This window comes from Phaeodactylum tricornutum, chromosome 16, assembly GCF_000150955.2.
Source record: "Phaeodactylum tricornutum CCAP 1055/1 chromosome 16, whole genome shotgun sequence".
Lineage (NCBI taxonomy): Eukaryota > Bacillariophyta > Bacillariophyceae > Surirellales > Neidiaceae > Phaeodactylum > Phaeodactylum tricornutum.
The window spans coordinates 288,883-312,228 of record NC_011684.1 but is presented as its reverse complement, the minus strand read 5'-3'; the positions used below and the strand labels follow the sequence as shown (position 1 = coordinate 312,228).

The 23,346-nt window shown below is 48.8% G+C and overlaps 8 protein-coding genes across 8 annotated transcripts; 3 read left to right on the top strand and 5 right to left on the bottom strand.

Annotated features, from left to right (window-relative positions):
- Positions 1-434: 434 nt before the first annotated feature.
- On the bottom strand, positions 435-4,668 carry PHATRDRAFT_48138 (predicted protein; the record flags this gene model as incomplete). Its single annotated transcript, XM_002182474.1, has 3 exons — positions 435-1,974; positions 2,045-3,159; positions 3,372-4,668. The coding sequence occupies 3 exons, from the start codon at positions 4,666-4,668 to the stop codon at positions 1,495-1,497; spliced, it is 2,892 nt and encodes a 963-aa protein (XP_002182510.1). The 3' UTR covers positions 435-1,494.
- A 1,675-nt stretch (positions 4,669-6,343) lies between these two features.
- On the bottom strand, positions 6,344-7,542 carry PHATRDRAFT_48137 (predicted protein; the record flags this gene model as incomplete). Its single annotated transcript, XM_002182473.1, has 1 exon — positions 6,344-7,542. The coding sequence occupies exon 1, from the start codon at positions 7,481-7,483 to the stop codon at positions 6,344-6,346; it is 1,140 nt and encodes a 379-aa protein (XP_002182509.1). The 5' UTR covers positions 7,484-7,542.
- Positions 7,543-8,254: 712 nt separating this feature from the next.
- On the top strand, positions 8,255-12,598 carry CAF1-subunit-A (chromatin assembly factor subunit; the record flags this gene model as incomplete). The annotated part of the gene is made up of 2 exons (XM_002182621.1): positions 8,255-8,719; positions 8,756-12,598. The coding sequence occupies 2 exons, from the start codon at positions 8,255-8,257 to the stop codon at positions 12,596-12,598; spliced, it is 4,308 nt and encodes a 1,435-aa protein (XP_002182657.1).
- Positions 12,599-13,409: 811 nt separating this feature from the next.
- Positions 13,410-15,932, top strand: PHATRDRAFT_48135 (predicted protein; the record flags this gene model as incomplete). Its single annotated transcript, XM_002182620.1, has 1 exon — positions 13,410-15,932. The coding sequence occupies one exon, from the start codon at positions 13,410-13,412 to the stop codon at positions 15,930-15,932; it is 2,523 nt and encodes an 840-aa protein (XP_002182656.1).
- Positions 15,933-16,294: 362 nt separating this feature from the next.
- Positions 16,295-19,135, bottom strand: PHATRDRAFT_48134 (predicted protein; the record flags this gene model as incomplete). The annotated part of the gene is made up of 1 exon (XM_002182472.1): positions 16,295-19,135. One exon carries the CDS (start codon positions 19,133-19,135, stop codon positions 16,295-16,297), a length of 2,841 nt encoding a protein of 946 aa, XP_002182508.1.
- A 667-nt stretch (positions 19,136-19,802) lies between these two features.
- PHATRDRAFT_38518 (predicted protein) lies at positions 19,803-20,532 on the bottom strand (the record flags this gene model as incomplete). The annotated part of the gene is given in 2 exon segments (XM_002182471.1): positions 19,803-20,388; positions 20,408-20,532. 2 exon segments carry the CDS (start codon positions 20,530-20,532, stop codon positions 19,803-19,805), a joined length of 711 nt encoding a protein of 236 aa, XP_002182507.1.
- Positions 20,533-21,228: 696 nt separating this feature from the next.
- PHATRDRAFT_48133 (predicted protein) lies at positions 21,229-22,343 on the top strand (the record flags this gene model as incomplete). Its single annotated transcript, XM_002182619.1, has 1 exon — positions 21,229-22,343. Exon 1 carries the CDS (start codon positions 21,261-21,263, stop codon positions 22,341-22,343), a length of 1,083 nt encoding a protein of 360 aa, XP_002182655.1. The 5' UTR covers positions 21,229-21,260.
- A 407-nt stretch (positions 22,344-22,750) lies between these two features.
- On the bottom strand, positions 22,751-23,263 carry PHATRDRAFT_14783 (predicted protein; the record flags this gene model as incomplete). The annotated part of the gene is made up of 1 exon (XM_002182470.1): positions 22,751-23,263. A coding segment is annotated over one exon (513 nt), but the record flags the coding sequence as incomplete, so codon positions are not given.
- Between the last annotated feature and the right edge of the window lie 83 nt (positions 23,264-23,346).

The following is a 23,346-nucleotide window of genomic DNA, read 5'->3' as shown; positions in this document are numbered from 1 at the left end:
GATGTGGGTGTTTGTAATGGAAGACATTGTGTATTGGCTACTTTCGTCACGAAGCATTGCATCTCTAGCGCTTGACTACACACAAGTAGTTGTAGTTGACTACTTGGTTCAAGGGGTGTCGCGTGCATTCATGCTGGTCTTTCACTTGACCGATCAGACGGGTTTGGAATCGACTGTGGATATTTTGACGTCTATGCTCAAGCTTGCTACCATTGCAGTAGTAATCACAACGACCGCGGAACCAAGTCTGGTGACGGTGGGATGGATTCAAGTTATCTTTGGAATCGCCCAAGTCCTAGCTAAGGTTTTATACGTTGTCGTAAAAGGATGGGTGCAGCCGTTCCGGGGCGGGCTACTCAGTTCGCTTTCGCTAACGGTCAGTCTCGTCACCTGGCAACGTGGCCATGCGGTTTCTGAGCTAGCGAAATAGCCTAACATTATCTTCTATTATTTTGCAGGACAAGGAATCTGTTGTTTGCTTCGTCTCTTTTACAATCCCTCTCTTGATTGGTTCTTTAGTGGAGCTCCGCGAGGTAAGAACAGGATGATATCTTGCAACGTACATGTCCATTAAGACACCGTGCTAAGAACATTTCGTATCTTTCAGTGGGAGCTCCTAACGTTCTTTGTTCGCCGACTCGGTGGTGCTGAAGTTGCGACGTGGGCGCTAATGGGAATAGTATGGGAAATTTTCGAAGCAACGTCCGAAGGAATAGGGGAAGCAGCAGCTGTTCGAGTATCGTATTATTTGGCCGAAAATATCCCCTTCCAAGCTCAGACTCTAGCCAGCAAGGTTATTTTTTGGACACTTGTTGAAGCAGTTGTTTGCACTTCTGTTTTTCTCATGGTAGGGCCAAACATTACGGTTGCCCTCACAACAGACCCAACCTTACAGCATCTTTTCAGTAGTCTTGTTGGTATGACAGGGTTTGCAAATCTTACCATGGCATTTGCCCAAGTATACTGGAGCCTTGTCGGCTCTCAAGGTCGTTTCATTCTAGCCTCGTCGACCGTTCTTGCGTGTCGATGGCTATGTGCAATGCCTCTGGCTTTTCTTTGCATATTTGCTTTTGAATTCGACTTGCAGGCAGTCGCAGCTTCAATTTCCGTTGGATACATTTCTGCAGCTGTAGTTCTGGCCAGTTGTATTGTTCGAAGCGACTGGAAACAGCTTGCCCACTTGACCCGGCAAGAATCGGTCCCTTTTGACATGGATTCTCCGTTTGACTTGAGTTTCGATGGCGAGGAGAACGACGATTCAAGCAGCGAATACGCCGACTGATATGTTGTTCCATGTAGGGGCTGTTTGATATCAAGGTTGTTACGATCCATACGGTAAGCTTTTACTATCGTCCCAACGTTTGGGTAGACTCTGTAGACGAATTCGGAACGTCGCGTGATTCTCAAGCACGATTTTATTCTTCAAAGATTTTGTTAATCTCAAATATTGCCTTTATTCTGCAACTCCTGAGAAGCGCAGAAAAGCATCTCACCTCAGGCGCTCTGAACTATCGTAGAAGATAGTTGGAACTCACGTCGCAATTCCTGAGGAGACAGCAGTAATACTTCGTGAAATAACGGACCAATCAAATTCCACATTTCATCAAGGCCCAGCGAAAGGACTAGTGCACCGATAGTGCATTTGAAGGAGAACGCCAAGTCCTCCGTTAAATAAGATGGTACCTTTTTCCGATGGCCCGCAAGTCGCCCACCAGCAATTCCAGGATACTGCGGTTCTATTTTGTCTTTGTGAGCAAAACCCTCCCAGGCAAATGCTCGATGGCGTGACCGAAAACCACGCAGTCCACACTCTAACAGCCATCCCTTACTCTGCTGCCAGAGTCGCCTTCCTCGTTCATCTGATTCCCTCATCATGGACTCAAAAACATGTGAGAACGGGGGCGGTTGCTCATACAAGGCTCCGTCTAAACCAGCTTTCAACATAATGTAGACGACAACATCGTCTGCGATGGCCTAGAACACAAATGAGCGTATTCAGACATACGACGACACGCTTGTAAAGTAGACCACCTCATTTACTTACGCAAGCCCGTACAAGATGCAAATCTCGAGGTTCCGCTTCGGGAAATCTGCGGAAGGCGTCTTCCGAAATTGCGAGTTGTAGGCTGTATCCACCGAGCTGGCCTAGCGTGTCACGTACGAGGGCTATTTCAACGGCGCCGGAATGGACGTTCTCCGCTTCATCCGCTAGAGAGTCGTCGAAAAGAGCACATTGGAGAAGGATCTTTGGTATTTCGCTCTCCAAATCCTTCGCAGATGAAGACGGCGCAAGGCAGTCAAGGTAGTTTTGGTACCCCACCTGGAGCCGCGTTGCTCGTGGAGCATCCGTATCTATCAATTGACCGATTTTGTCGATTATTCTGCTCCACTCAAGATTGTTTGAAAAATCGTAGCGCGCCTTAATACAGGGTTCAGCAAGAGTAAACCACTCATTATCTTGCCTTGTAAAGCAAGTGTTGCCTTTGTAATTCATTGGTGGTTGCAGCAAATTCATGAGCGTTACAAGACGACTTCCCTTTATTGCAGAGAGTTCTGCCATATCCGACAAATATACTGAAGCGATTACACTTTCCACGATCTCATGGGGCGCGAAACGAGATGTGTCGCTTGTCTTCTGGCTCTCGAGTGAGACATTCGCCTTTATAGACTGTCCAGGGCGATAAGCACTCTTCCAACGATAGTTTGGGTACGTAACGAGGGCCTCTAGATCAGCTCGATGGCAAATGGCTGCGAGAGCCTTGTTTTTGCCCGCGTTCGAGATAACAAGGCCAAGCTCTTCCCAATCATATTCTAGAGAGGCATTTCGAGTCATCGCATTCAGTGCCAGACAAAAGCCTAAGACGGCATCACCAAGGAACTCTAACCTCTCATAAAAAGGTTGGGGATGAACGGTCGTAGCTTCGAGTAGGAGTCTAGCCAGATTGCTTTGTCTGTGCTTCCAGTTCGGTCGTACAGAAGGAGGGTGTCCATCGAGCGTCGTATTTGATTTTAAAGCTTGTGCTTCACACGCTTGTTCCAGATGTGATGCACATTGAAAGATGTACATCTTTCTCTCTAAATCCGCCATAAAATCTTCCATTAACGACGCCACATGGAGAAAGCCCAGGGGGGTTGGCAAAAGGAAGGTAGATTCAGGTTCTAACATAACCGAAACCTCACTGTCATTGATTTTGTCACAAAACGGACTGCATCTGGCCAATCGATCCACTCTAACAGTAGGGATCGGTACTTTGTAAGGAGACTGGAAACTTGTATCTAACATAAATAAACACGGCACAAAATATTGGCTTGTTGTGAGGCTGGCATTCGCAATAAGTGGCAAGGTAATTGAAACGATATGAGGAGCGTACCGCATTCCTCCCAATAGTTGTCCTCAAACATTTTCTTCCCCAGGTCAGCTCTGCATCCCTGTAGTTCATTCTGAAGATTGCAAGAACCAGGATTATTCCTTTTGCTGTTAAAATCTGATTGTAAAGAAACTCTTTTGTTTGTAGACACGCGATATAAGTATCTCGTCCGACCTTGCATCAAAATGCGATTGCGCAAGATGTCGGTCGACACCACTTCAATTGGATGATCTGATCCTTTTAGAAGGCAACATTGAACATTGTTCTCCAGTTCATCTTTGACCATAATCCAGTCAATCGCTGGATCACCAACAGGACTCAAGGGTACTAGCATACTTGTTGCATGTCCGGCGAAATCTTGGCATCGCAAGTACCGCTCAGGAAGGAGCCACCGCACGGCGTCCCGTCCTAAACCATAATTTTTCCAATCTGTAACAATCCGATTGAAGATTTGTAGCCACGCGACTTCTTTTGCGTCCACTAGAGTACAAGGCGTTGCCCGAATGAGTCGAGCTTTGTATAATTGCTTTTCTCGTGGTGTCCCGAAATGAGTCTCAAAGACTTCATTTACGGAAATAAAAGACAGACACTCTGGGTACAAAAGACCAACTCGTTGAGTCAGCAGGGAGAGTGGCTGGGCGTCATTTGTCATAATGATGAGTTCAAACAGTGAACACCGCCGTTGTGGAACGAGCCGAGCTGTTTTCCAGTGGTCTTTCGGGAAGCTGAAATGTGCTGATGGTCCACAAGGAATAGAAACGTCTAAAACTCCCCTCGACGTTTTTAACGTCTTTGCTCTGCGACCATCAAATTGACCGTATTGCAATTTATCGCCATGAAAGCTGGTGTTAAGAACATTTACAGCGCAAGCCTTCTGTGCTGCCTTTTTGGTCGACCAACCTACATTGTCATCGTTTAAAACGTCGCAGGCCGAGTGAACTCGACCCGAAATTGGGCACTGAAACTTACACGTCCAGCGTATTTGCCCCTTGTGAAGCTGCGACATAAACGACATACAGCTGTTTAGGCTGGAAATACCAAGCTCCTGGTACAGCTGTAGCATGGCTTGAACTGGATTCGTCGATGCTATATCCTGGGTTGTTGTTTTACGGGAGGGTAACTTTTCGAGTTCCTCGAATTCATGCCAGTCTTTTCGCCGGGGGGCATTTTGCGACGACGTCCAGCTATCAAAAGCGCAAAGGGTCTCGAATTGTCCCAACCAAAAAAAAGAACTTGCTCCATCTATATGACAGTCTGTGCTTGACGCAAAAGCGGAGTATTGTCGCGTTCTTCCAAGCATGCTCGCTTTACTTCAGACCGTAAAAGTGGAGTGGTTCAAGCCTGAATATATGCTGTTGATGGAATGAACGGCAAATCGGCATACAAAACATTGCAAGACAGGTTCTGACAAAATCAGAGTCTGGAGTGCCGAAAGGAGATTCCGAAGTAAGCTTGAAGGTTGTCGGGGATAGTTCGATTTCCCCAAATCATGAAAAGCGGGTCGAGTGTGCTGATAGAAGGAAAACGAGCTAATTTGTCCTCACCCAAAGCGTCGTCATGAAGTTGTGGTAGGTTGAATAGACAGACACGTGCGTGCACCTACTTTAAATAGAGATTTTTTTTTCTACGATACCAGGGACCGCTTTCTAGCTGGACTACGTATTGCTTACTGTCAGTTTGTCAAATAATTAATAATGAAAGTAGATGGGTTCAGTTGTCCTTTGGCCGAAAAATGGTATAGCCGACCCTCTTCAACTGTATTGAGAGCCCCAAGCTGGGAAGACTGCTATGTCTTACAGTCATCACGACGAGTAGACAAGCCAGCTCTATATCCGTGGTGGCACATCAAACGTCTCAATGACGTTGCACACTGCAAAGTAGAATGAAAGACGCATACAATCTACTTGCTTTCTTGCCTCTGAAACGTAAACAGCAGCCATAGACTTTTCACAGTCAATCAGAGGATCGCATTACATACTATGTAGTAGTAAAATTCATGTTGCATACTTTGAATGGATTCTCTGTCAAAAGAAAGCAGCCTGAAATAATCTCATTTGAAATTGATCCCTACATGTAAAGTGCGTTTCTTGATGCCTCTGTATAGACTTAAGTGTCCTGGCCTAAGCTCCCTCGATTCCTGGAGATAGATTTCCTTGCTCATAAACGAAGAATATACCGTTTTCAAAATGATTACAGGTTCCTAGGTGGCATTGCAGTCGTCAAGGCGCCGTTGACCAGGTCGAGAAGACTCGTCAAGGCAAACAGTGTCCAACTGGATTCTTCCAAGGCAACCCTGCCAAGACTCCTCACAACCGTAACAGAATCACAAAACATGCAACATTTGTTTGGAATTGTATCAAGACATGAATATGTTGTAGAGTCCAGGCGGACCGCGTGTTGACCGATATCAAATCGCTCCTAGTTTCTAGAGGCGCAAAGAATGTACCAAACCCGCACCTTCATAGTAACTGATGATCGTAAGCGGATTTGCAAAGACAGTGCGGATCCGGAAAGAAGCCCTCACGCGTAGGATAATGGAGGATTGATCCTTTTCACAGTCAAATATCATTTGTATTATCACTGACCAACATTGTAGTGGGATCGTCTTGATTGGTCAACGCCTGTCCTCCGCTGACATTCCCCCCGTTTTCATTGGAACCGGCCCTATGTATAACGCTCTCAGACATGTACATCACAAGATCCCATGCGCTGGGTTCAACAAAAACACTTGTTAATGTTCGTGTTGTCCAAATTCGTAGCTACTTTTGAATCATCGGATTTTCTATGATACGACGTCATCAGTTTTCAGATATAAAAATATTTACCAGGACAGAATCCGATTTATTATTAATGATTCTGGTCCTGCATCAACGTATTTTAAGTCTTCATCATTCCACAAGACTTTGGCAAACGTCACGGTCAGAATTTCGACCAGCATTAATGTAAGGCTGATCTCGTGACAACCCACACAAGTCCTATGCTGCATCAGCGGTCCCGGTTGCGATGACGCTGATTGGATCCTGAAAAGTGTTGATTTCGCGATTAGGGAAACGCCATCCCCTTCGAGTCATCGTCATCGCGAGGCTGCTGTTTTGATAAAAAGACATTTGCAACTGAGCCGCCGTTTCCCTCAAATACCAGGTCTGTTCAAACGCGGCATCGGCGTCACCGTGCAATTCGTTGGCCGCGAACACGTGACCAGTGTAGTCCCATACCAATATTTGCAACAACTGCCGCAACAAGCGACCAGGGTCGCAGCCAACGGCGAGCAAGTAGGCAACTTCCGGTGGAGCCGCGTAGAGGTACGGGAGACAATTTCCGTACCATCGGCTTTCGCCGGCTCCCGACGTGACATGTTGCACGGATGTTGCCCCCGACGCGTGTGGCATGTTAAAATCGGCGCGCCTTTCGTTGGCAATCCACGAATATAGCATGTCCTTGATGTGATTTAAGATCTGCAAGGCGTTATCGTACAGAAAATCTTGTTCTGAAGTGAGACAGTCCATATCTTGCTGTTCGTGGTAGTTGGTATCTTCGTCGCCTTCCTCCTCATCGTCGTCATCACTGACTATGGTCGTCGTGATCGTCTCTGCCAAGCACAGATGCGCCACCGCAAAGTTGTAGAGCAGGACGGCAAGCTTAGTACCTTCTCCTACATTTATCTGTTCCATGCGGATTGGGCATAGGATCAAGGTGCGGGGAACTAAGTTGGTCGAATATGCTTTCTGGATATCGCACGACGAAGGCGAAGGCTCTAGCGGCGCAGTCGTCGGTACCAATGTTTGCGTCATGCGGGCCAACAGGCTTGGTACGGAATCCGTGTCCGAAAGCGTTTCGATACGGAATGCATGAAGTTTGTCGGAATGTGGGTTGGCACTTTCGCGGGGCAGATCGATTTGGGGAGAGGCCAAGCGGTGCGTCGCGTGTTGGAGGCGCAACTTAGCAAAACTTCTGTTAATGTCTTGGAGGTTCGCCAGGGCGTCCCGGAAAGTGCCCATAGCTTGACGGAAGCAGGATCGCTCTAGGAGTGCGACTCCGACGTTGTTGAGCGCGAGGGTACTTGTTGAGCGAAGGAGGTCATCGCCGTGCGGAGGAGGGGCTTGCGTATACGACATGTCGAAACGCAGACTCTCGTGGGGCTTTCCGCTGTTTTTGTTGTTGCTTCTTCTGTTGTGATGGTATCGAACCAACAAAAGATTGCAAGAAAATGTTTGTGAGCGTTTAAAAAAAAACAGAAAAATACCGGTCGATCGGTAAGATTACCTACCCGGCCACCCGTGTTCGCGGCGTTGCGAAGGCAAGGGAAACTTCTAAATCCAAGCACTTTTCACGTTTCTCACGAGGTCCTTTTGGTGGTCGCGTCCCCAATCGTGAGAATCGTACGGAAGGCGGTGTCCTGCTCCCGATAGGAGGCGGAGCACGGATCGTATTGGAATGGTACTATAGTTCGACGCAGAATGGACAATGGTCATGTCGGGCACGACCCAAGTGAGAAAAAGTTCTTATAGACAACCCATGTTGAAGATGTAACGACGTGTCACATCGTGAACTTTATGACTGACATTCACGAATCAGAGACTATAAAGATTACCAGTGACTTCTTCCGCTGAAACTACATATGGCTCTCTACTTCCTAAATGTGGAAAGATTGCACTGACATCACTCGGCGTTTCTGATGTCTTTTTGTGGATGGTTAGGAGAACAAGATTTGGAACGAAGCTGGTCACTGGCTCACAACTCATATAGATAAAGGAATAGACTAGCTTCTTTTCGTTTATCGAACCTTGACACGCTATGTTAAACATCGGTTTCCCGTCCCGTGACGAATTGATGTTTGTGAATTTTCCATCGACTCCTCATATTGACAGAGTCAATAGTCGGGTAATATGTGTTTCGGAACACGTTTATGGAGCATGACTCAAAATACTCCGTATGTCGTTGTGTTCGGAAATGTGCCACTGGGAGACGGGGACGTCTTCCGGAACTTATGGCCAGTCCGAAGAACTAGTCCCTCCACGACTAGGCGGAAAACCCGGAAGTCGAAATCAAGAACGGGAGGAGGTCGCGGCGCGGACGGTTCGAATGCGCGCCGACCCATCCCTGTTCCGTACGCTCGCAATGCGGACGGACGGATCCGATGCGTTCCCTCTCCTGCAACACTCTCGTACACGGCACCCACGGTGTGGGTCGCCTATGCGGATCCGACTCTTCGCGTCTTTGGTGTGTACCTATTCCTTCCTCGGACAGGTTCGTTACCTACCCACTGCTACGACGACTGCACCCGGTGGTTTCGACAACCACTATTGCACTCTTCTACCAAGTATCCCCACACGCATCGGTTCCGAAACGCTGTGTAGACAAGCACTCACGAAAAAACAACGAGACAGTGCGACGCCGTATCGGCTCCAGTTTCGTTCACCCTTCCCCAGAGTCGCGCGCGATCGTTGGTGAACAACATGCCTTCCCTTGCCTCCATCGAAGTTCCTTTGGACATCGTCGAGGATGACAATGACCAAACACACCAGGACGACACCACCGGACTAGGCAAACGTCTACAAAAGTCAGTTGCAACATCGAAGGCTTCCGTGGTCACCGTCACTTCCGCTGCGAATGCGTCGCCCTCGTCGAACGCTGCGGCGGACGACGCGACGCCGTGCGGGAGCGTTCCGGAAACCCGCAAAATAACTCCAACAGATACCAAGCCATCCCGTAGTGCGTTGCCTCGACAACAGCAAAAGACACTCGCCGGATTCTTTGCGGTTGGGAAACGATCACCATCGTCCGTCCGCCCGACGAACCCGCGGAAGGCGTGTGGGAGCCGTACGACGCTCCGCACGGATTCCACGACTCCGACGTCCCTGCCCCGCACCGCCGTCCCCGTGACGACGACGACGACGACAAACAAGGCCAATACCCGCAGTGCGCGGTCCCAGTCCCAGGCTACCACTCCCGCCGCTCGTCCCGTCGTGCCATCCTCCGTCGGGACCCGTGCCGGACTCGGACCCCAGCAGGCGGCCCTCATGGACATTTGCCTCGGCCGTGTGAATCTCCTCCCTTGCTTCGATCACAACACACCGAACGATCGGCGGGATCCGACGACGCCACCACCACCAACGGTCGCTTCCGCAACAAAAGACGCGCCGACGATTCCACCCGAGGAGGCCTCCACAAAATCAACGACGGATCGGGGCTCCAGGGGGAAGACGCTGACGACCGACACGCACGAACCAGCCGTCGTGGATCTTACAATTGATACCGTGGGAACAAACAAGAGTTGTACCAAGACGATCGTGCCCACGGGTACCACCCAGAGCTTACGGTCAGTACACGATGCCGCGATGGTGCAACCAGGCCACGGTTCCGCCCGTCTCGATACCTCGAGTCCTCCTCGTGCCAAAGTAGACACAGAGGCCTCTTCCGACCACCGTACGGTCCATTCCACCAACGAAACACAGACGCGTCCGTCGGCGCAATACGACTCACTCCGCCTTCAGGCTCAGGCCCGCGCCCAATCTGTGTTGCAACGCTGCCGAACTATTGCGGAAGAAGACTTTACCGTGGCCTTGCCCAAAATATCCCCGTTGTCGAAAGATGAGATTTTAGCCACGGAATCGAGTGACTTTCCGGAACCAGCCGTAGAATGCCTAGCGGCACTCGTGGAAGGCAGTGCTTTGCCGCTGGCAGCGCTGGCGGCATACGTTGCGAACGAGCTCAATGGAATCTACAACACCAAGGTATTTACCCACACTCTCGTCACGGCCAAGATCCCGCTCGTGGCCAACCGTAAACAATACGTAAAACACCCGTCCGCGGCCTCGGTCACCGGCGACGGGGATTCGGTAGCGGCACCGTCGCCGCCACCCGTCCGTGCACTGGAAGACGATCGGCCGGATCACGTATGGCGATGGGAATTGACCGTTCCGGAGTTGCTGGAACCCGTCTCGCGCAAGCTCGTCCTCAAAGCGCGTTCCGCGCGTCGCAAGCTCGCGGCCGAGTTTCAAAGCTGTGCCAAAGTCCTCCAAGTCTTGACCGAAATGGACGCCTGGTGGTTGCGGGAGCCAGCGCCACCCCAACCAGCCTCGACCAAAAAATTTGAAAGGCTCACCACTCGTCTCGTGCTCGAGCAAACACGCTTGCTCAAGTACGCCCGGGACGAAGAAGCGGCCAAACTCGCGGAACAGGCCCAGCGGAAAAAGCTACGGGAGGCGTCCGTCGCCAAGGCTACGCAACAAGCCGAAGCGGCCGCCGCTAAACAGCGAATCAAAGAACAAGCTGCCGCGGAAAAACAACGGAAAAAAGACGAAGCCGAGGCGGAAAAGCAGCGTAAAAAGGACGAAGCCGATCGCAAGCTTCAGGAAAAGGAAGATGCCGCACGTGAGGCTACGGAAGCGAAACAAGCCAAATTGCGCAAGCAAAAATCCTGCTTGATGAGTTTCTTATCTGCAACGAAGAAAGCTTCGGAAGAGGCAACGCATGAGCATTTGACATCCTTTGTCGAAGCGATGGAAGCGGTAGACTGCGAGATGGAGCCGACACTGGGCTCTGCTCCCACTTCTCCTCTCAAGCCAACGAAAAGTCATTTCGATGTCGTCGCCTTTCGTGCTGCTTTGGAACGAGGGGTCGTTCCTTCCAAGTCTCAAGCGTGTAGCAGACATGGACGCTATTGGAAAGCAAGTCGACACCGCCGGACAAAAATGGTAAATATGGAGGTTTTTGTGACTGTAGTGCCGGAAAATGGAGCCTTCGGGGCCCAGCCCTTTGCAGAGCAGCAAACGATAACCGTTCCAAACAAATATAAATTCCTCCGGTTTCACGAAGACGTTCGGCCACCCTATTTCGGCACGTGGAGTAAAAGAGGTTCCATTGTGACGGGAAAGACACCGTTTCGGAAAGAGACCACTCTATTGGAATACGACTACGATAGTGAGGCGGAATGGGAAGAAGGTGACGACGAAATCGGAGAAGATTTGGAGAACGGCGAGGGAGACGATGATGAAGAAGACAAAGAGGAAGAAGAAGCCGCAGGAGACGACGAAGACGGCTGGTTGGCTGCCGACGATGAAATCGATGACGAATTAGACGATGAAACGAGAAGGCTTCGTATAAAAGCCTTGGCTGCTGCCGATAGTCCGAAACAGAAGGAACAAATCGTACATGTCATCGCGCCGAGAGATGGCAAACCTATCGTTGACGCCCATGTCTCCTGCGCTGCTAAATGCGTTCAGGGCTTGGATGTTCGGCAGGCCTCTCGTATTTTAGCATCTCATAAGGCATTGGTTCTATATGATTGCGATTTATTTTTGGACGCGTTTCCCCCCGAGTTGATCGACGAAAGCTTCTCCGATGCTTCTCCTGCCGAAGCTAGTAACAAGGCACCGGGAAGTCAGGAAATGTCCGAGGACGATTTCAAGACCGTTGCCAAGTTTGTCCACAATTGCACCCTTGCATCGAAAGACAAGGTCGTCGACGAGCTTCGAAAGGCGCATGAAAGCGTCACTAGCAGCCGTGCTCATGCATTGCGAGTGCTCGAGTCCATGGCCGACAAAAAGAAGCACCCTGTAAAGGGCATCTATTGGGAGGTAAAAGGTGAAGTACTCGATAAGCTTGGACTAGAGGATCTCAAGTCTGTTGAAAATGATTCACAAGATGTACTACGCACTATTGCGAAATTTGTACACAATAGTACACTCAATTCAAAAGAACGTGTAGTCGACGAGCTCTTGATAGCTCACGAGTCGATTGCATCGAGCCGCGCGGAAGCCATGCGCATTCTCGAGTCTGTTGCGGAGAAACGGAAACATCCTGTCAGTGGGGCTTACTGGCAAGTGAAGGAGCCGGCCAAGTCGGAGTTGGGCTTGGCAGACTTGTCGTCGAACCCGCCAATCCTGCCTGGTACAGAAGCACTAGCGACTGCGTTAACTATGCCCACTGAAAAAGAGAGGAAGGCTTTACAGGACACCCCATCGATCAAGGCGACATCAACGTCAGGTAAGAAGCGAAAGACTGGGGTACAATTAACTGCCGTATCTTCTACAAAGAAAGCTACTTTGTCGGTAGCCGTTGACAACGAGCCAAGAGCCGTGAAGCCTCGCGAACCTTTGTTCGAAAAGGTCTCGAAAAGCCCATCTAAAAAGCGAAAAGAACCGCCTGCTTCATCCAAGATTTTGACATCGTTCTTATCAAAAAAGCCAGCTGTCGAGTCGACGTCTGCTACGCAGCCAATCGGCTAGTTCATGTGCTGCACAATCACTCAGACACTGGAGATCAATGTCGCAACTATTGAGGCTGAGCTGTTGTCAAGTTTTTTTGGCAAAACATCAAATTAGCATAGTTGGAATACTCTTTTCCGGCACAACTAGATTCTCGCTCTCGCCTGGAACTTAAAGGCGACTTGTAAGTGGCTGCGCGAGATGCGATGCAGTAAGGAACGGTAGAAGCGTTTGTCGCCTTGAGATATCAACGTTATATCGGGACTAAACGTACTTGGTAGGAAACAGACTTCTTGCATTAATTTGCGGCAAACAAAAATCATGGAGTGAGCGATTTGCGTATTCTGTGTTTCGTGGTCATTCTGGATTGTATTATGAAACTGTGAGTACGAATGCAGTGATCGGACGTGGCCTTCATCCTTCTTACCTTAGGTAGTTCCGCTATTATAGCTGGGCGCTGTGGATAATGGAGCGCAAATCTGTTTACAGTCAACGTTAACATAAATTGTGTTTCTGTTAAAATGGTGTCGTTTCCGACAACAATATTGCGTATTAAAATCAGTTATTTATAAGTTGTGACATTAAGGTTTCTATATGCTCCTAGACGTGGCTTGCTTCGATGCCGCCACAACCAGTCCAGGTCCACGGACGGTGGGACTCGTAACTCTATCTGTTGCGGCCGGTTTCCTAGGCGTTGTCGGCATGGCGCACATCATATTTTAATGCAGGCAAAACTGGCTGTTTCAAATTACCAAAAGCGTTAGCAGTAAGCTCTTTGTATGGTACAATCTGACTTTCTAACAGTTGGTTGCTTTTCATCAATTTCTTTACCATGGAAAAGTCCCGGACAAATCAATGCGTCGAGCTTCCCTCGTCCGAGCGGTCGCCCGAAACGAACGGAACACATTTGACCATGAGTGCGACCCAGCGGTACCCGACTGCGAACAAACGCCGGCGTATGTCGAACACTATGAAAGACGATGCACGCACTCAAAGCAAAGACGGTGTCTTGAGTGGGAATGACTCATCGGTGGCCAGTAATTTTTCTGGAAATCACAAAAATACGGGGACGGACCACTACGACGATGTTGACGTTCTACAGAACCAAGGCGTTGGGGAGATGTCTAAAAGCATGGATTGGAAACACGAAATTGATCCATGTAACGGGAAAGCAAGCGATTTCACATCATCGTCGGTGGTGATCAATCCATCCGGCACAGGAGGAAAGCAACCGAACGCGTTGTTCGCTGACAGACAAAGCTTTACCTCATCGAAGAATGATTTTGCTGCGAAGAACGGAAAACACTCTCCTTCTTTATCGATAACAACGCAAATTCCGAATGACATCGATACGTGTGTGTTGAGTGTCTCGGAAATTCGCCACGATGCACCAAAAGACTGGTATCACAATGAGGCAATGTACACGGAAAAAGTCTGTCCCGGTTCTGAGCTCCGACATGGAAATCTCAACTCGCCCGATGAAGCAAACATTGGTAACGAATCACAAATGCTCCATTCGCCGGCCCCTCGTCCCTATCAAGAAAGGCTCAGGACTCCGGGAAGCGGCGGAATGGGCGCTAGCCCTCAAAGAATATCACACAAGTACAATAAACGATCGTATCCTTCCCAAAATCATTTCGGTGACGATGACCTTCATAGTCCTTGCGAAAATCCCGGAAGCCGTATTGGGCCCAATTTTCAAGTCACAGAACTACCAATACCGTCAAACAATTTTAAAAAATCGGAGCAAGGCGTTGTAATTTGGAGTCCACAGCTTGCCCGATTGGCGACACTGTCCGGGCAGGACCTTGACGGCTTTTTGGAAAAGGCGAAGGAGTCGAATGTTTCATTCCAGCTCATGGAGGCTCTACACCGTAGTGGCTACAATACCAAGGCTGCACTTACAGAGTTTATCGGTATGTACCACGAAAATCCGGATATGTCGATTGAGATCACGAACGGTGATCAACGTAGAGAACTTGAATCTATCTTTGAACGACTAGCAGCGAATGCCCATGGAGATGGGAATGGTATGGATTCTACTGCCCGCGCCTTGAAGACGCGAAGGGAGAAGGTTATAGTTCATTACTACCGATGGAAGTGCAAGAGCAGCGTTTACCAAAAACGGAAGTCTCTGCTACGCCGCCAGCCTCTGGAGTATGATACGTGCTTTGTCTGCCAAGATGGGGGGCTTTTACTTATTTGCGATCGATGCAACAAAACCTACCATCCTCGTTGTGTAAACCTCCGTGTTGTACCTGAAAAGGAATGGCTTTGTGAAAACTGTAAATCTGAGCATATTCCCAGAAAAAAGGGACGACCGACTCCTACCTCCGGAAAAGAAATGTTGCCTACTTTGCTCTCTGTCCACAAAGAACTCGGGACCGCACATAATACCAAAGGCATAGTAACCTCTTCTCAGACATCCTTCCCGTTGAACGGAGTTGCAGATGTAAGCCATCTGTGTCCTCCTCCGGCAACTATACACATTGATTCGAGAAGTGAATCAACAGCTTGCTTCGTGAGCGCGTTTGAAGGGTGTGTGGGTTGCGAAAGCGAAAGGTCTGTGGAACTCGAAGACGATCAGGGGACTGTAGAATCGCCGTCCAACTCGGGCTCCTCGATAAGTGAAAAATCTCCGTCGAGCGCGTCATGCCCAGACGTCTACGGCTCCAACCAATCGGTCACCATTAACTCCCCTGGCGCAACTTTGTTACGAGAGCTGTTGTCTGATCGAAGCACTTTGTCATCGACTAGTTCGGACACGTCTTTCATGAAATCAGATACCGATTTTGACGACGCGCTTGAAGAGCTGTCTTCCGAATGTGATTCAATCCCGATGACGCTACGGAGCCCATCACAACCAGACGGAGGCCTTCCCGGATTCCGAGCTCCAGCAAATGGAACAAATCAGGACTCTACCGCGGATAAGTCAAATTCGGAGGCATTGACTAGCCTTCAATTTGCATCAACTTGCGGACAAGGTATCTCGAGTACCTCTTCACAAAACGGGGCTCCATATGATACCTTCGGCTACATTCCTCCTTTTAGACCTCCAAATTATTGGACGCCAGCTTACGTCCAACAAGGATTGAGTTCAAAAGTACAATACCAACCAGCTGCTACTTTTGCGATCAATCCTTCGCCGCTACCTCCGTCTTATTGTTCGAACATCGCACAAACGAGCCACACTACTGATTCATTGCGAGCTTTCCCACCTCACCTTAATCCTTTTCAACCTGGGTATGCATATTTCAACCAATATCAAACGGCAAAGCCGTCAGTACCTATACCCAACGCAATGAAGTACATGCAATATCTCTCCGCACACAATAGCTCCGATCCACAGCCGTAGACCAAGCGACGCCTAGAAGCTGAAACAAACCTATTTTTTTAGTACGATTTTCTTTTGTGGGATGAGCGACGAGAACGTTTGTAGTGCAAGACAGCGGTAATATAGCACGGACCAAGCATCCCTTTCTGAATTGTCTGCAACTTCAGATGTGGACGATCTTTCTAGATCCCCATTCTTGAGTAGCAAAATTTCGATGACAACTACTAAAGATAGTAAATATTAATCATGCTCTAGAAAGCTCTAAGTTATTATGTGAGAGCAACTGCGTCTTCCAAACGTATTCTAAGTGCTTGGAAACGTCGTCATACTGCTTTCGCCAGTTGCACATAAATCTTGACTTATTGTTGTCGACATTGGCCAAACTAGCCTCCGGGCACAACAGCCCCAGGGTGGCCACCGTGAAAGCCCCCCTGCAGATTCAACACAAAACTGGGAGACTTGCTACCTTTGTTGCCATCTATCCACTTGCTAGGTGGGGGTTTACTACCTTTACCACTAGACATTTCGGAAATGTGACGAAAACGAGGGTTTTGCTCAGTGCGTTGTAAATCTGCGGACCGAAAGTTCGGGGAGTGCTGTCCATGGGCATCGTTATGAGTAGAATAAGGAACAGGCGGGATTGCAGTTTTGGCATGTCGATTCCATGGGTTGTCTGTACTTCTGGAACCAGTGTTGGAACTTTTGGTCTGCACCAGTTGTGACAGTTTTTGGGCCAAGGGCTTCGTTATGCTCGGTGGCCGCCTTTCATCCATTGGCTTAATGTTTTCGTCATTTGAAAGTACTGAGTCCCAGCCGCGTGACACAATTGACTTATTTTCGATCTCAAGTTGTTCGTTGCGTGCTCGAAGTCTCTCGTTTTCTTCCACCAACATGGAGTTTTTTCGTTCGAGCTCAAGTATGTATTCTCTGTCATCAACTGGCGCTGCATGTGTGTCAGAAAGAGACAAATTCGAAGGGCCAACCTTTACTTCCGGATCCACAAATGGACGTTGCTCCAGCGATGCAATTACTTGGCTGGCCTTCTTTTTTGATGCAAGTACAACTTTGTTGAATGTCTTTACTGGGCGAAAGCTCTTGGAATTGAATACGTTGCGGTGCTTTCTGTCAACCGACTGTGCCAATTCTTGTATTGGAGAGCGCGGCTGGTTTGCGATCAGTGAGGATGGATCTGGATGAGCCGTAGGGGACTGGCGCTCCTCTACTGCACAGACGAAGTCTGTCTGATGCGAGTCTGGCTCTGCGGGACGAGGAGAATGTTCAGCAGTACAGAGATCATATTTGGGCTCGCGGGCAAAGTCAAAAGTGGATGGTACCGTGGCCAATCTTGGGGTTGTCACCAAACTCGGGGCTAGGCCTGCTTCGATTCCGTCTTCCGGTGGCGCGCTGGCGTCGGGCGACAGTATGTACTGAGGCAATTGCCGAGCGGAAAAACTCGGAGCAATAGGTGGGGGAGGCAAAGGCACCAGATATTCATCGTCAATAAATCTCCGCTCATCCCCGTCGTCCATAATTTTCTCTTGTGTTGAGTCACTGTACGTCAGGGAAGGATTCTTGGCAATGTTTGGGATCTCAATCATGTCTTCCTTCATCGGTGTCAACAAGATTGCTTTCTTTAATATCTGCCGATCTACAGGCTGCGATCCACGGTTGGTAGCATGTGAAGCCATGGACAAGGGCGGTGCTAGCTGGTTGTTTGGCTTTTGATCTCCTCCGGATTCCACACTGGGACGCCGACTACGCAATCCGGTCATAGCCGATTGCCCCGGCTCGCGTGTAGACAAAATTTGTAGGTCTTGCAAAAGATTTTTCTTTTCAGCATAGTCGGTGTGACCTGGATACACCGTGAGCATGTACGTGATGGACGTGGTTCCTTTAAAAAAGCGCTGTAGAAGCATGGTCAACATGTGCTGACGGTACGGGACCTTTTTCAAGCTCTCTTGCCGGCCATCACCGCACATAAGCGAGGCTACAGTTTGATTATACTGCAGAGTTTCAAAGCATTTACGAACAGCCCAATACGCATCGTGTCTAGTCTGGATACTGTCCTTGACGCGTCTATGATTGGGCATCGATGTGGTATTGTCTTGAAAAGCGGGTGCTGCGAGATCGAGAACGACAATCGTTCCTCCAAATTTTGTCTCGTTTTTGCCCATCCAAGATGTTTCCATAGTGACGAGTACGTGCGATGAGAGCAAATGGCCTTTTGACATCTTTTCGGACCGCTTTGTTGCAGCAATCAGTATTTCGCGAGCTTCTTCGGTATTGTAGCATGCTTTGATCTGACCATTGATTATCTGAAAATCGGAAGTGTTGGCATCCTGTTCAACAAAGACCGGTTCTTTCATTGAATTGTATCCACGAGCCGGCGAACGCCTCATGGGAATGGTCTTGGTAGCACGCGTAGCGCATTGTTGCCGCTCAAAGTTCGCCACAAGAGATTTCACGGCGTTGGCTTTTGCGTTTCCGGTACCACTCCAATGTGCAAAGCCAGTCGCCGCCCGCTTTCTTGGAGTTCCTCCGCTTTTGATGGGCTGTAGGAGATCGTGCAACGTACATTCGTCGCTCTTCTCATCATGAACTTGCATGATGGAAATATTGACTGCGAAGTTCCCTGCCGCGTGTTTCATTTGATGACGCGCCTGACTAAAAAGACTGTCGAGTATCCGAGGTACCAAACCGTCTGAGGCATGTTTCCTTTTGGAAACTGGACCAAAGGTCGAGAAAGATCTACCACTATTCTTAGATCCAGTAATTACTATCATGTGTGTCTTCTTAGAGCCTTTCAGCAGCGAATCCATAGATGACAATGCTATGGGCGAGCCGATTGAAAAGTACAGTTTTTCTTGAGAGGTGTCAGAGGAAAACACATGATCTGTCGTAAACTCCAAATCGTGCGACGTGACGACTGTTTCTGGCGAAAAGTTCTGGCGCACAAGCTGACTGCTTGCACTTACTTCTGGACGAGGAATTGGATGCAAGGCAACGGACCGTGATGGAACGTTGTTTTGAAGTAGCGGCTCAATGACGATGTGGTCGTCCCGTTCTTTTTTCAGGAGCGGGCGGAGACGCAGGACTGTCTGAATTTCTATGGTCGGTACAGCTGGTGCTTGCTCTTTCTTGATGTGGCGCATCTTTTTGTGGCCGCGTCGACTCGCCGTTCCGTGAGCCGAAGATGGGTAAGGACAGCTCGATGAAACAACCATGGTGATTTTCAATGTGAAGTAAATGTAAGCGTGAAAATTATGCTACGATCGTCTGACTTTTTTTTCACATCAAATTGTCAACGTATTTGAAGAGGATCATATCAATTCTAGCAAATGTTTTGTCGTAGAGCTAAACGGATTTTGACTGAGCGTTATTTTATCAGCGGCAAACATTTCGACGTAGAGCACATACTGCTCGGTATCAGATTTACATTTAGCGATCGGAAAACTCATGGTCCCGCGGTCAGACGCCCGCCCCTACCGATAATTGTGCCCCGAACCATGAAACCCTTAGGCAGTAAGCATATACAAGAGAAGATTCATGTTACAAAGCGCAAGGGTCCATCCCTACTAAATTTGATGGCCCTGCATACCTACATTGCGTTGCTGACCAATAATCACGGATTTTGAGAGGGGATTAAATTGGCAAGTCCAAAACGGCAGGTTTCATCCCACCCGTCAGCATCGGACAACAATTTTTTTCTGGCTATCGAAGACTTTATGCCGAGAAACTTGGATTTTACCGTTAATGACAAAATAATAGCGATAATGTGCACCTTGGCAGTAGAAAGAAAGACAGTCCCACCTATGGATTGTGTATACTTACAAAGGTGTGCATCTCATTACTTGGAATCCATAAGCCATTTGAATACTTCAAAAGCTAAGTTTATGAAGATAGAATATGGTTTCTCTGCTCATCAGATAGCTGTAGCCGAAACAGCACTGCATCGGTCCCAGCTTTGGGTTTCTTATTTGTCGTCAACAAAAACATTATGAACGGATCCAAATTTCTGTACGCGCGTAAGACTTCAACAATCCCTTGCAGGTGCATAAGGTAGTCAAGTTTGTTGATGTGTCGGCATTTGCGCGAGCCAAACGAGACGGGCATGACGGAACAATAGACAGCATTGTTTTGTCGTACAAAGTCAACGTCCAACGGAGCCCCCCATCGGGCCACAAGTAAATCACATAGAGCGTAGCCGTCCACATCTTGTACAGGCTCCATCCCTGTTGTCAAACCCGTTACTTCTTTTGCCAAAATCCCGTTCAAGTCCATGTTGACGTCCTCGCTGTTCATTTTGCAATCCCTTTCTTTTGCTGCTTGGAAAGACCTTAAGCTGAACTTGTCATCGATGTTGCTGCCGCCTTCCCGTTTTGATGCATTTTGGATTCTGCGTTGTTTCAGCAATTTACGCTCCCCCGGACCGAGCGTACTAAACTCAATCACTTCGTCCCATAGTTCTCGCAAAAAACTGAACCGTTGAGTTTTACTGTTTGTTGAAAGATTGCTCTTGGTGAATGTCCTTGTCCGACTCGTGGTCGTCCGAATGAAAGCCGCCGGTGAAAATCGCAACGTTGCCAGCACCATGCCGACGATACAAACGATTTTGGAGCATAATATCATCTTCTTTTTGTCGCTTACCGATCAGTCGCGTAAGCAAGTTCCTGCTTCACAGAAGTAAAAGGAAGATCCGTTGTTTTTCTCAGGAAACTGCATCGATAATGGGGCTATTACAATCCTTCTAAGGATCGTGGATACTTTCGTAGCCAAAACACAAGAATTGTGATCGTCTGATAGAATAGGGGATATCGAACCCTATAAGACGCTTGACTGTGATGTAGGGTAGGACAGCTTTCTCGGTCATCCTTCCATATCATAAATGATTCTGGTCGACGAAATCAGGGTTTTGTTGCGTTGTCGGAAATCATGGACATGCGTTTTCAAGTCAGCCAGCTAACTTTCAGCATTCCCAACAAAAGATTGCCCGTAGACTCCAATATCTATCTCTTGCCAACAGAAACTAGATTAGAAGCGCAAAGCTGTGTCTATTCTACCGGCATTTGTACTCAGCTGAGGTAGGCATTCTACAGAGCTCTTTTGAGTAGCAGTTCATTTTAAAATGACACGGTATTCTCATTCTTTGAAATCATTAGAAATTTCAAATTAATTCAACTTCTCCCGAACACACCGTTTTCCGAAAACTTGACAGCGAATCTTATTTCCAGAATGAACCAAAGATAATTGGTCAACGGAGGTTACGTAAACCTCCGGAAAAATGGATATATGAAACATTGCTCACTGACAATGAGACCAAAGCTAGATTAACTGTAAGCTACAGGAATTATGCTTCCCGCTCACTTGCAACTATCTCGTATGGATAAAGAAGATGCCGAAGATTCCTCTGACGAAACGGATGAGGCCCGACGCCATCAGCAGCGTTTGGAATTTCCGGCCAAGTCCGAGCTTTCTTCTATAATTCCAAAGCACCCTCCGCTGGGTTTAACGGGAGTCTTATGTGATTCCCACAGCATTACTATTCCTCAGCGTGGCGTACTACACTATACCGTATTCCGCCCGCGCAATCTGGACGATCAAATGCCCCCGCCGCTGGTGTGCATGGCGGGAGGCCCGTTGATGCCTTCTACCTATCTTTCTCCTTTGGTTCATTTGATTACAAACCGATCCATCGTGTTTTACAATCCACTCGGCGTCGGGCAATCAAAGGCGGACAGCCACGTTAATCTGACCGATCTTAAGGGTATGGTGTTTGATTTCGAATGCCTCATCTCTAGACTTCCCGTAAAGCACTTTCATCTTTTGGGGCACTCCTTTGGTGGCATCCTGGCTTATGAATACCTATGCCACCAAGTCAGAGGTCACAGTATTTTCAATTGTTTATCTGTCATTTTGTCCAGTGCGCCCGTGTCCGTCCAGGCCGCTATGGACGAGTGCAACGTTTTACTGGACGAAATTCGGATCGAACTGGGCAACGATGGAGCCGAGGAGACGGACGTACAAAACTTGTTCAGCCAACGGCATGAATGCCGAACGCAGCCCATCCCGTTGCCTCTCCAACAATCGTACCAAATGGCCGGATTTTATTCCAGTCCTAAAGGGTTAGTGGCGGTTCAAAAGTACGTTGCCCGACGTTGGCGGTCGGAAAACGACGACTGCTTGACTACTCGAAACCTGCCGCCCGCTTTGATTTTGCGGGGTCAGTATGATTTCGTCACGAGTGACATGGCGAACGCTTGGGGTGAGTTGTTCCCTACATCGCAGTCCATGACATTGGCGGGATGTTCCCATTTCGCCATGTTGGAAGACGAATCCATGTATAAGAGCATCCTGGATGTGTTTTTGCGAGACAACGATCCAGCACAAGATGATTTCATCGTACTACCCAACGGCGTCAAAGTAAGGAGATAAACGAAAATCTTTCACAATGAATGCGAGCATCAAAATGGAAGCAGTTGTTGGGATAAAGTAGAAAACGAAAAAGCGTTGCGCTAGAGCGCCTTGCTGGCGAATTTTTTGTTGCCTTTTTGCATCAAAAGCAGGAAAACGAGGCCCAGCACGACGAGAGCACCTCCAAGGGAAGCGTGAATGTTTTGTTTGTCGACTAAGAAGGTCAAGGTAGACTCGGGTTCCGATTCGGTTGCTTGTGCCAGCCTTTCATGGGTATCCGCTGATTCAGCCAGTGCTCCGCGCAATTCGCGTTGGCTCGCATCCACCGGTTCACTAGCTCCGTTACCGGATTGGAGCGCCGCTTTCTCGGCGGAAGCGTTCTCCGGAGCGAACCGCTGGACCGAGCACGTGGTAAAGCTGTCAATTTTGGGAAATTCCTGATCAATATATTCCCGGCCTCCGTGAATTTTACCCTGCACCGGTCCGGCGCCCCACGGTGGCATGTCGCCGTAGCTGTAAAAGTCCAAAGCGTGTTCAAATCCCCCCACAACTTTACCAATAGGCGTCTCCCACAATTCCTGGCCAAAGCTGGAGGCGCCGCGGTAAGCGATGAAGAGCTGCGAAGTCCGACTGTTGGGACCACCGCCAGCGAAGGAGATAGTACCGGGTTCGAAGGGAATCTTGTGGGGTAGTTGAGGATCGTCCGGAATGGTACTCCGACCAAGCTGTACCAAGTTCGGGTCAGCCGAGTAGGTGATACCGAATTGGACCAGAAAATTAGGCACGGCACGGAAGAAGTGGGTGTGATCGTAATAGCCGCGTTCGAACAAGTCCACGGCCCGATCGTAGCCGTGCGGGGACCAGGCGCGGTGCAATTCCAATTCAAGGTCACCCTTGGTGGTGCCACATACCACCGTAGCGGTTTCCTCCACGTGCGCCATACTCCCACCGTCGGTCGTCTACGTGGGGTAGTATGGCGATCAACGTTTTCTCTTTCCTCGATTTTTACGGAGTGTAGAGCTAT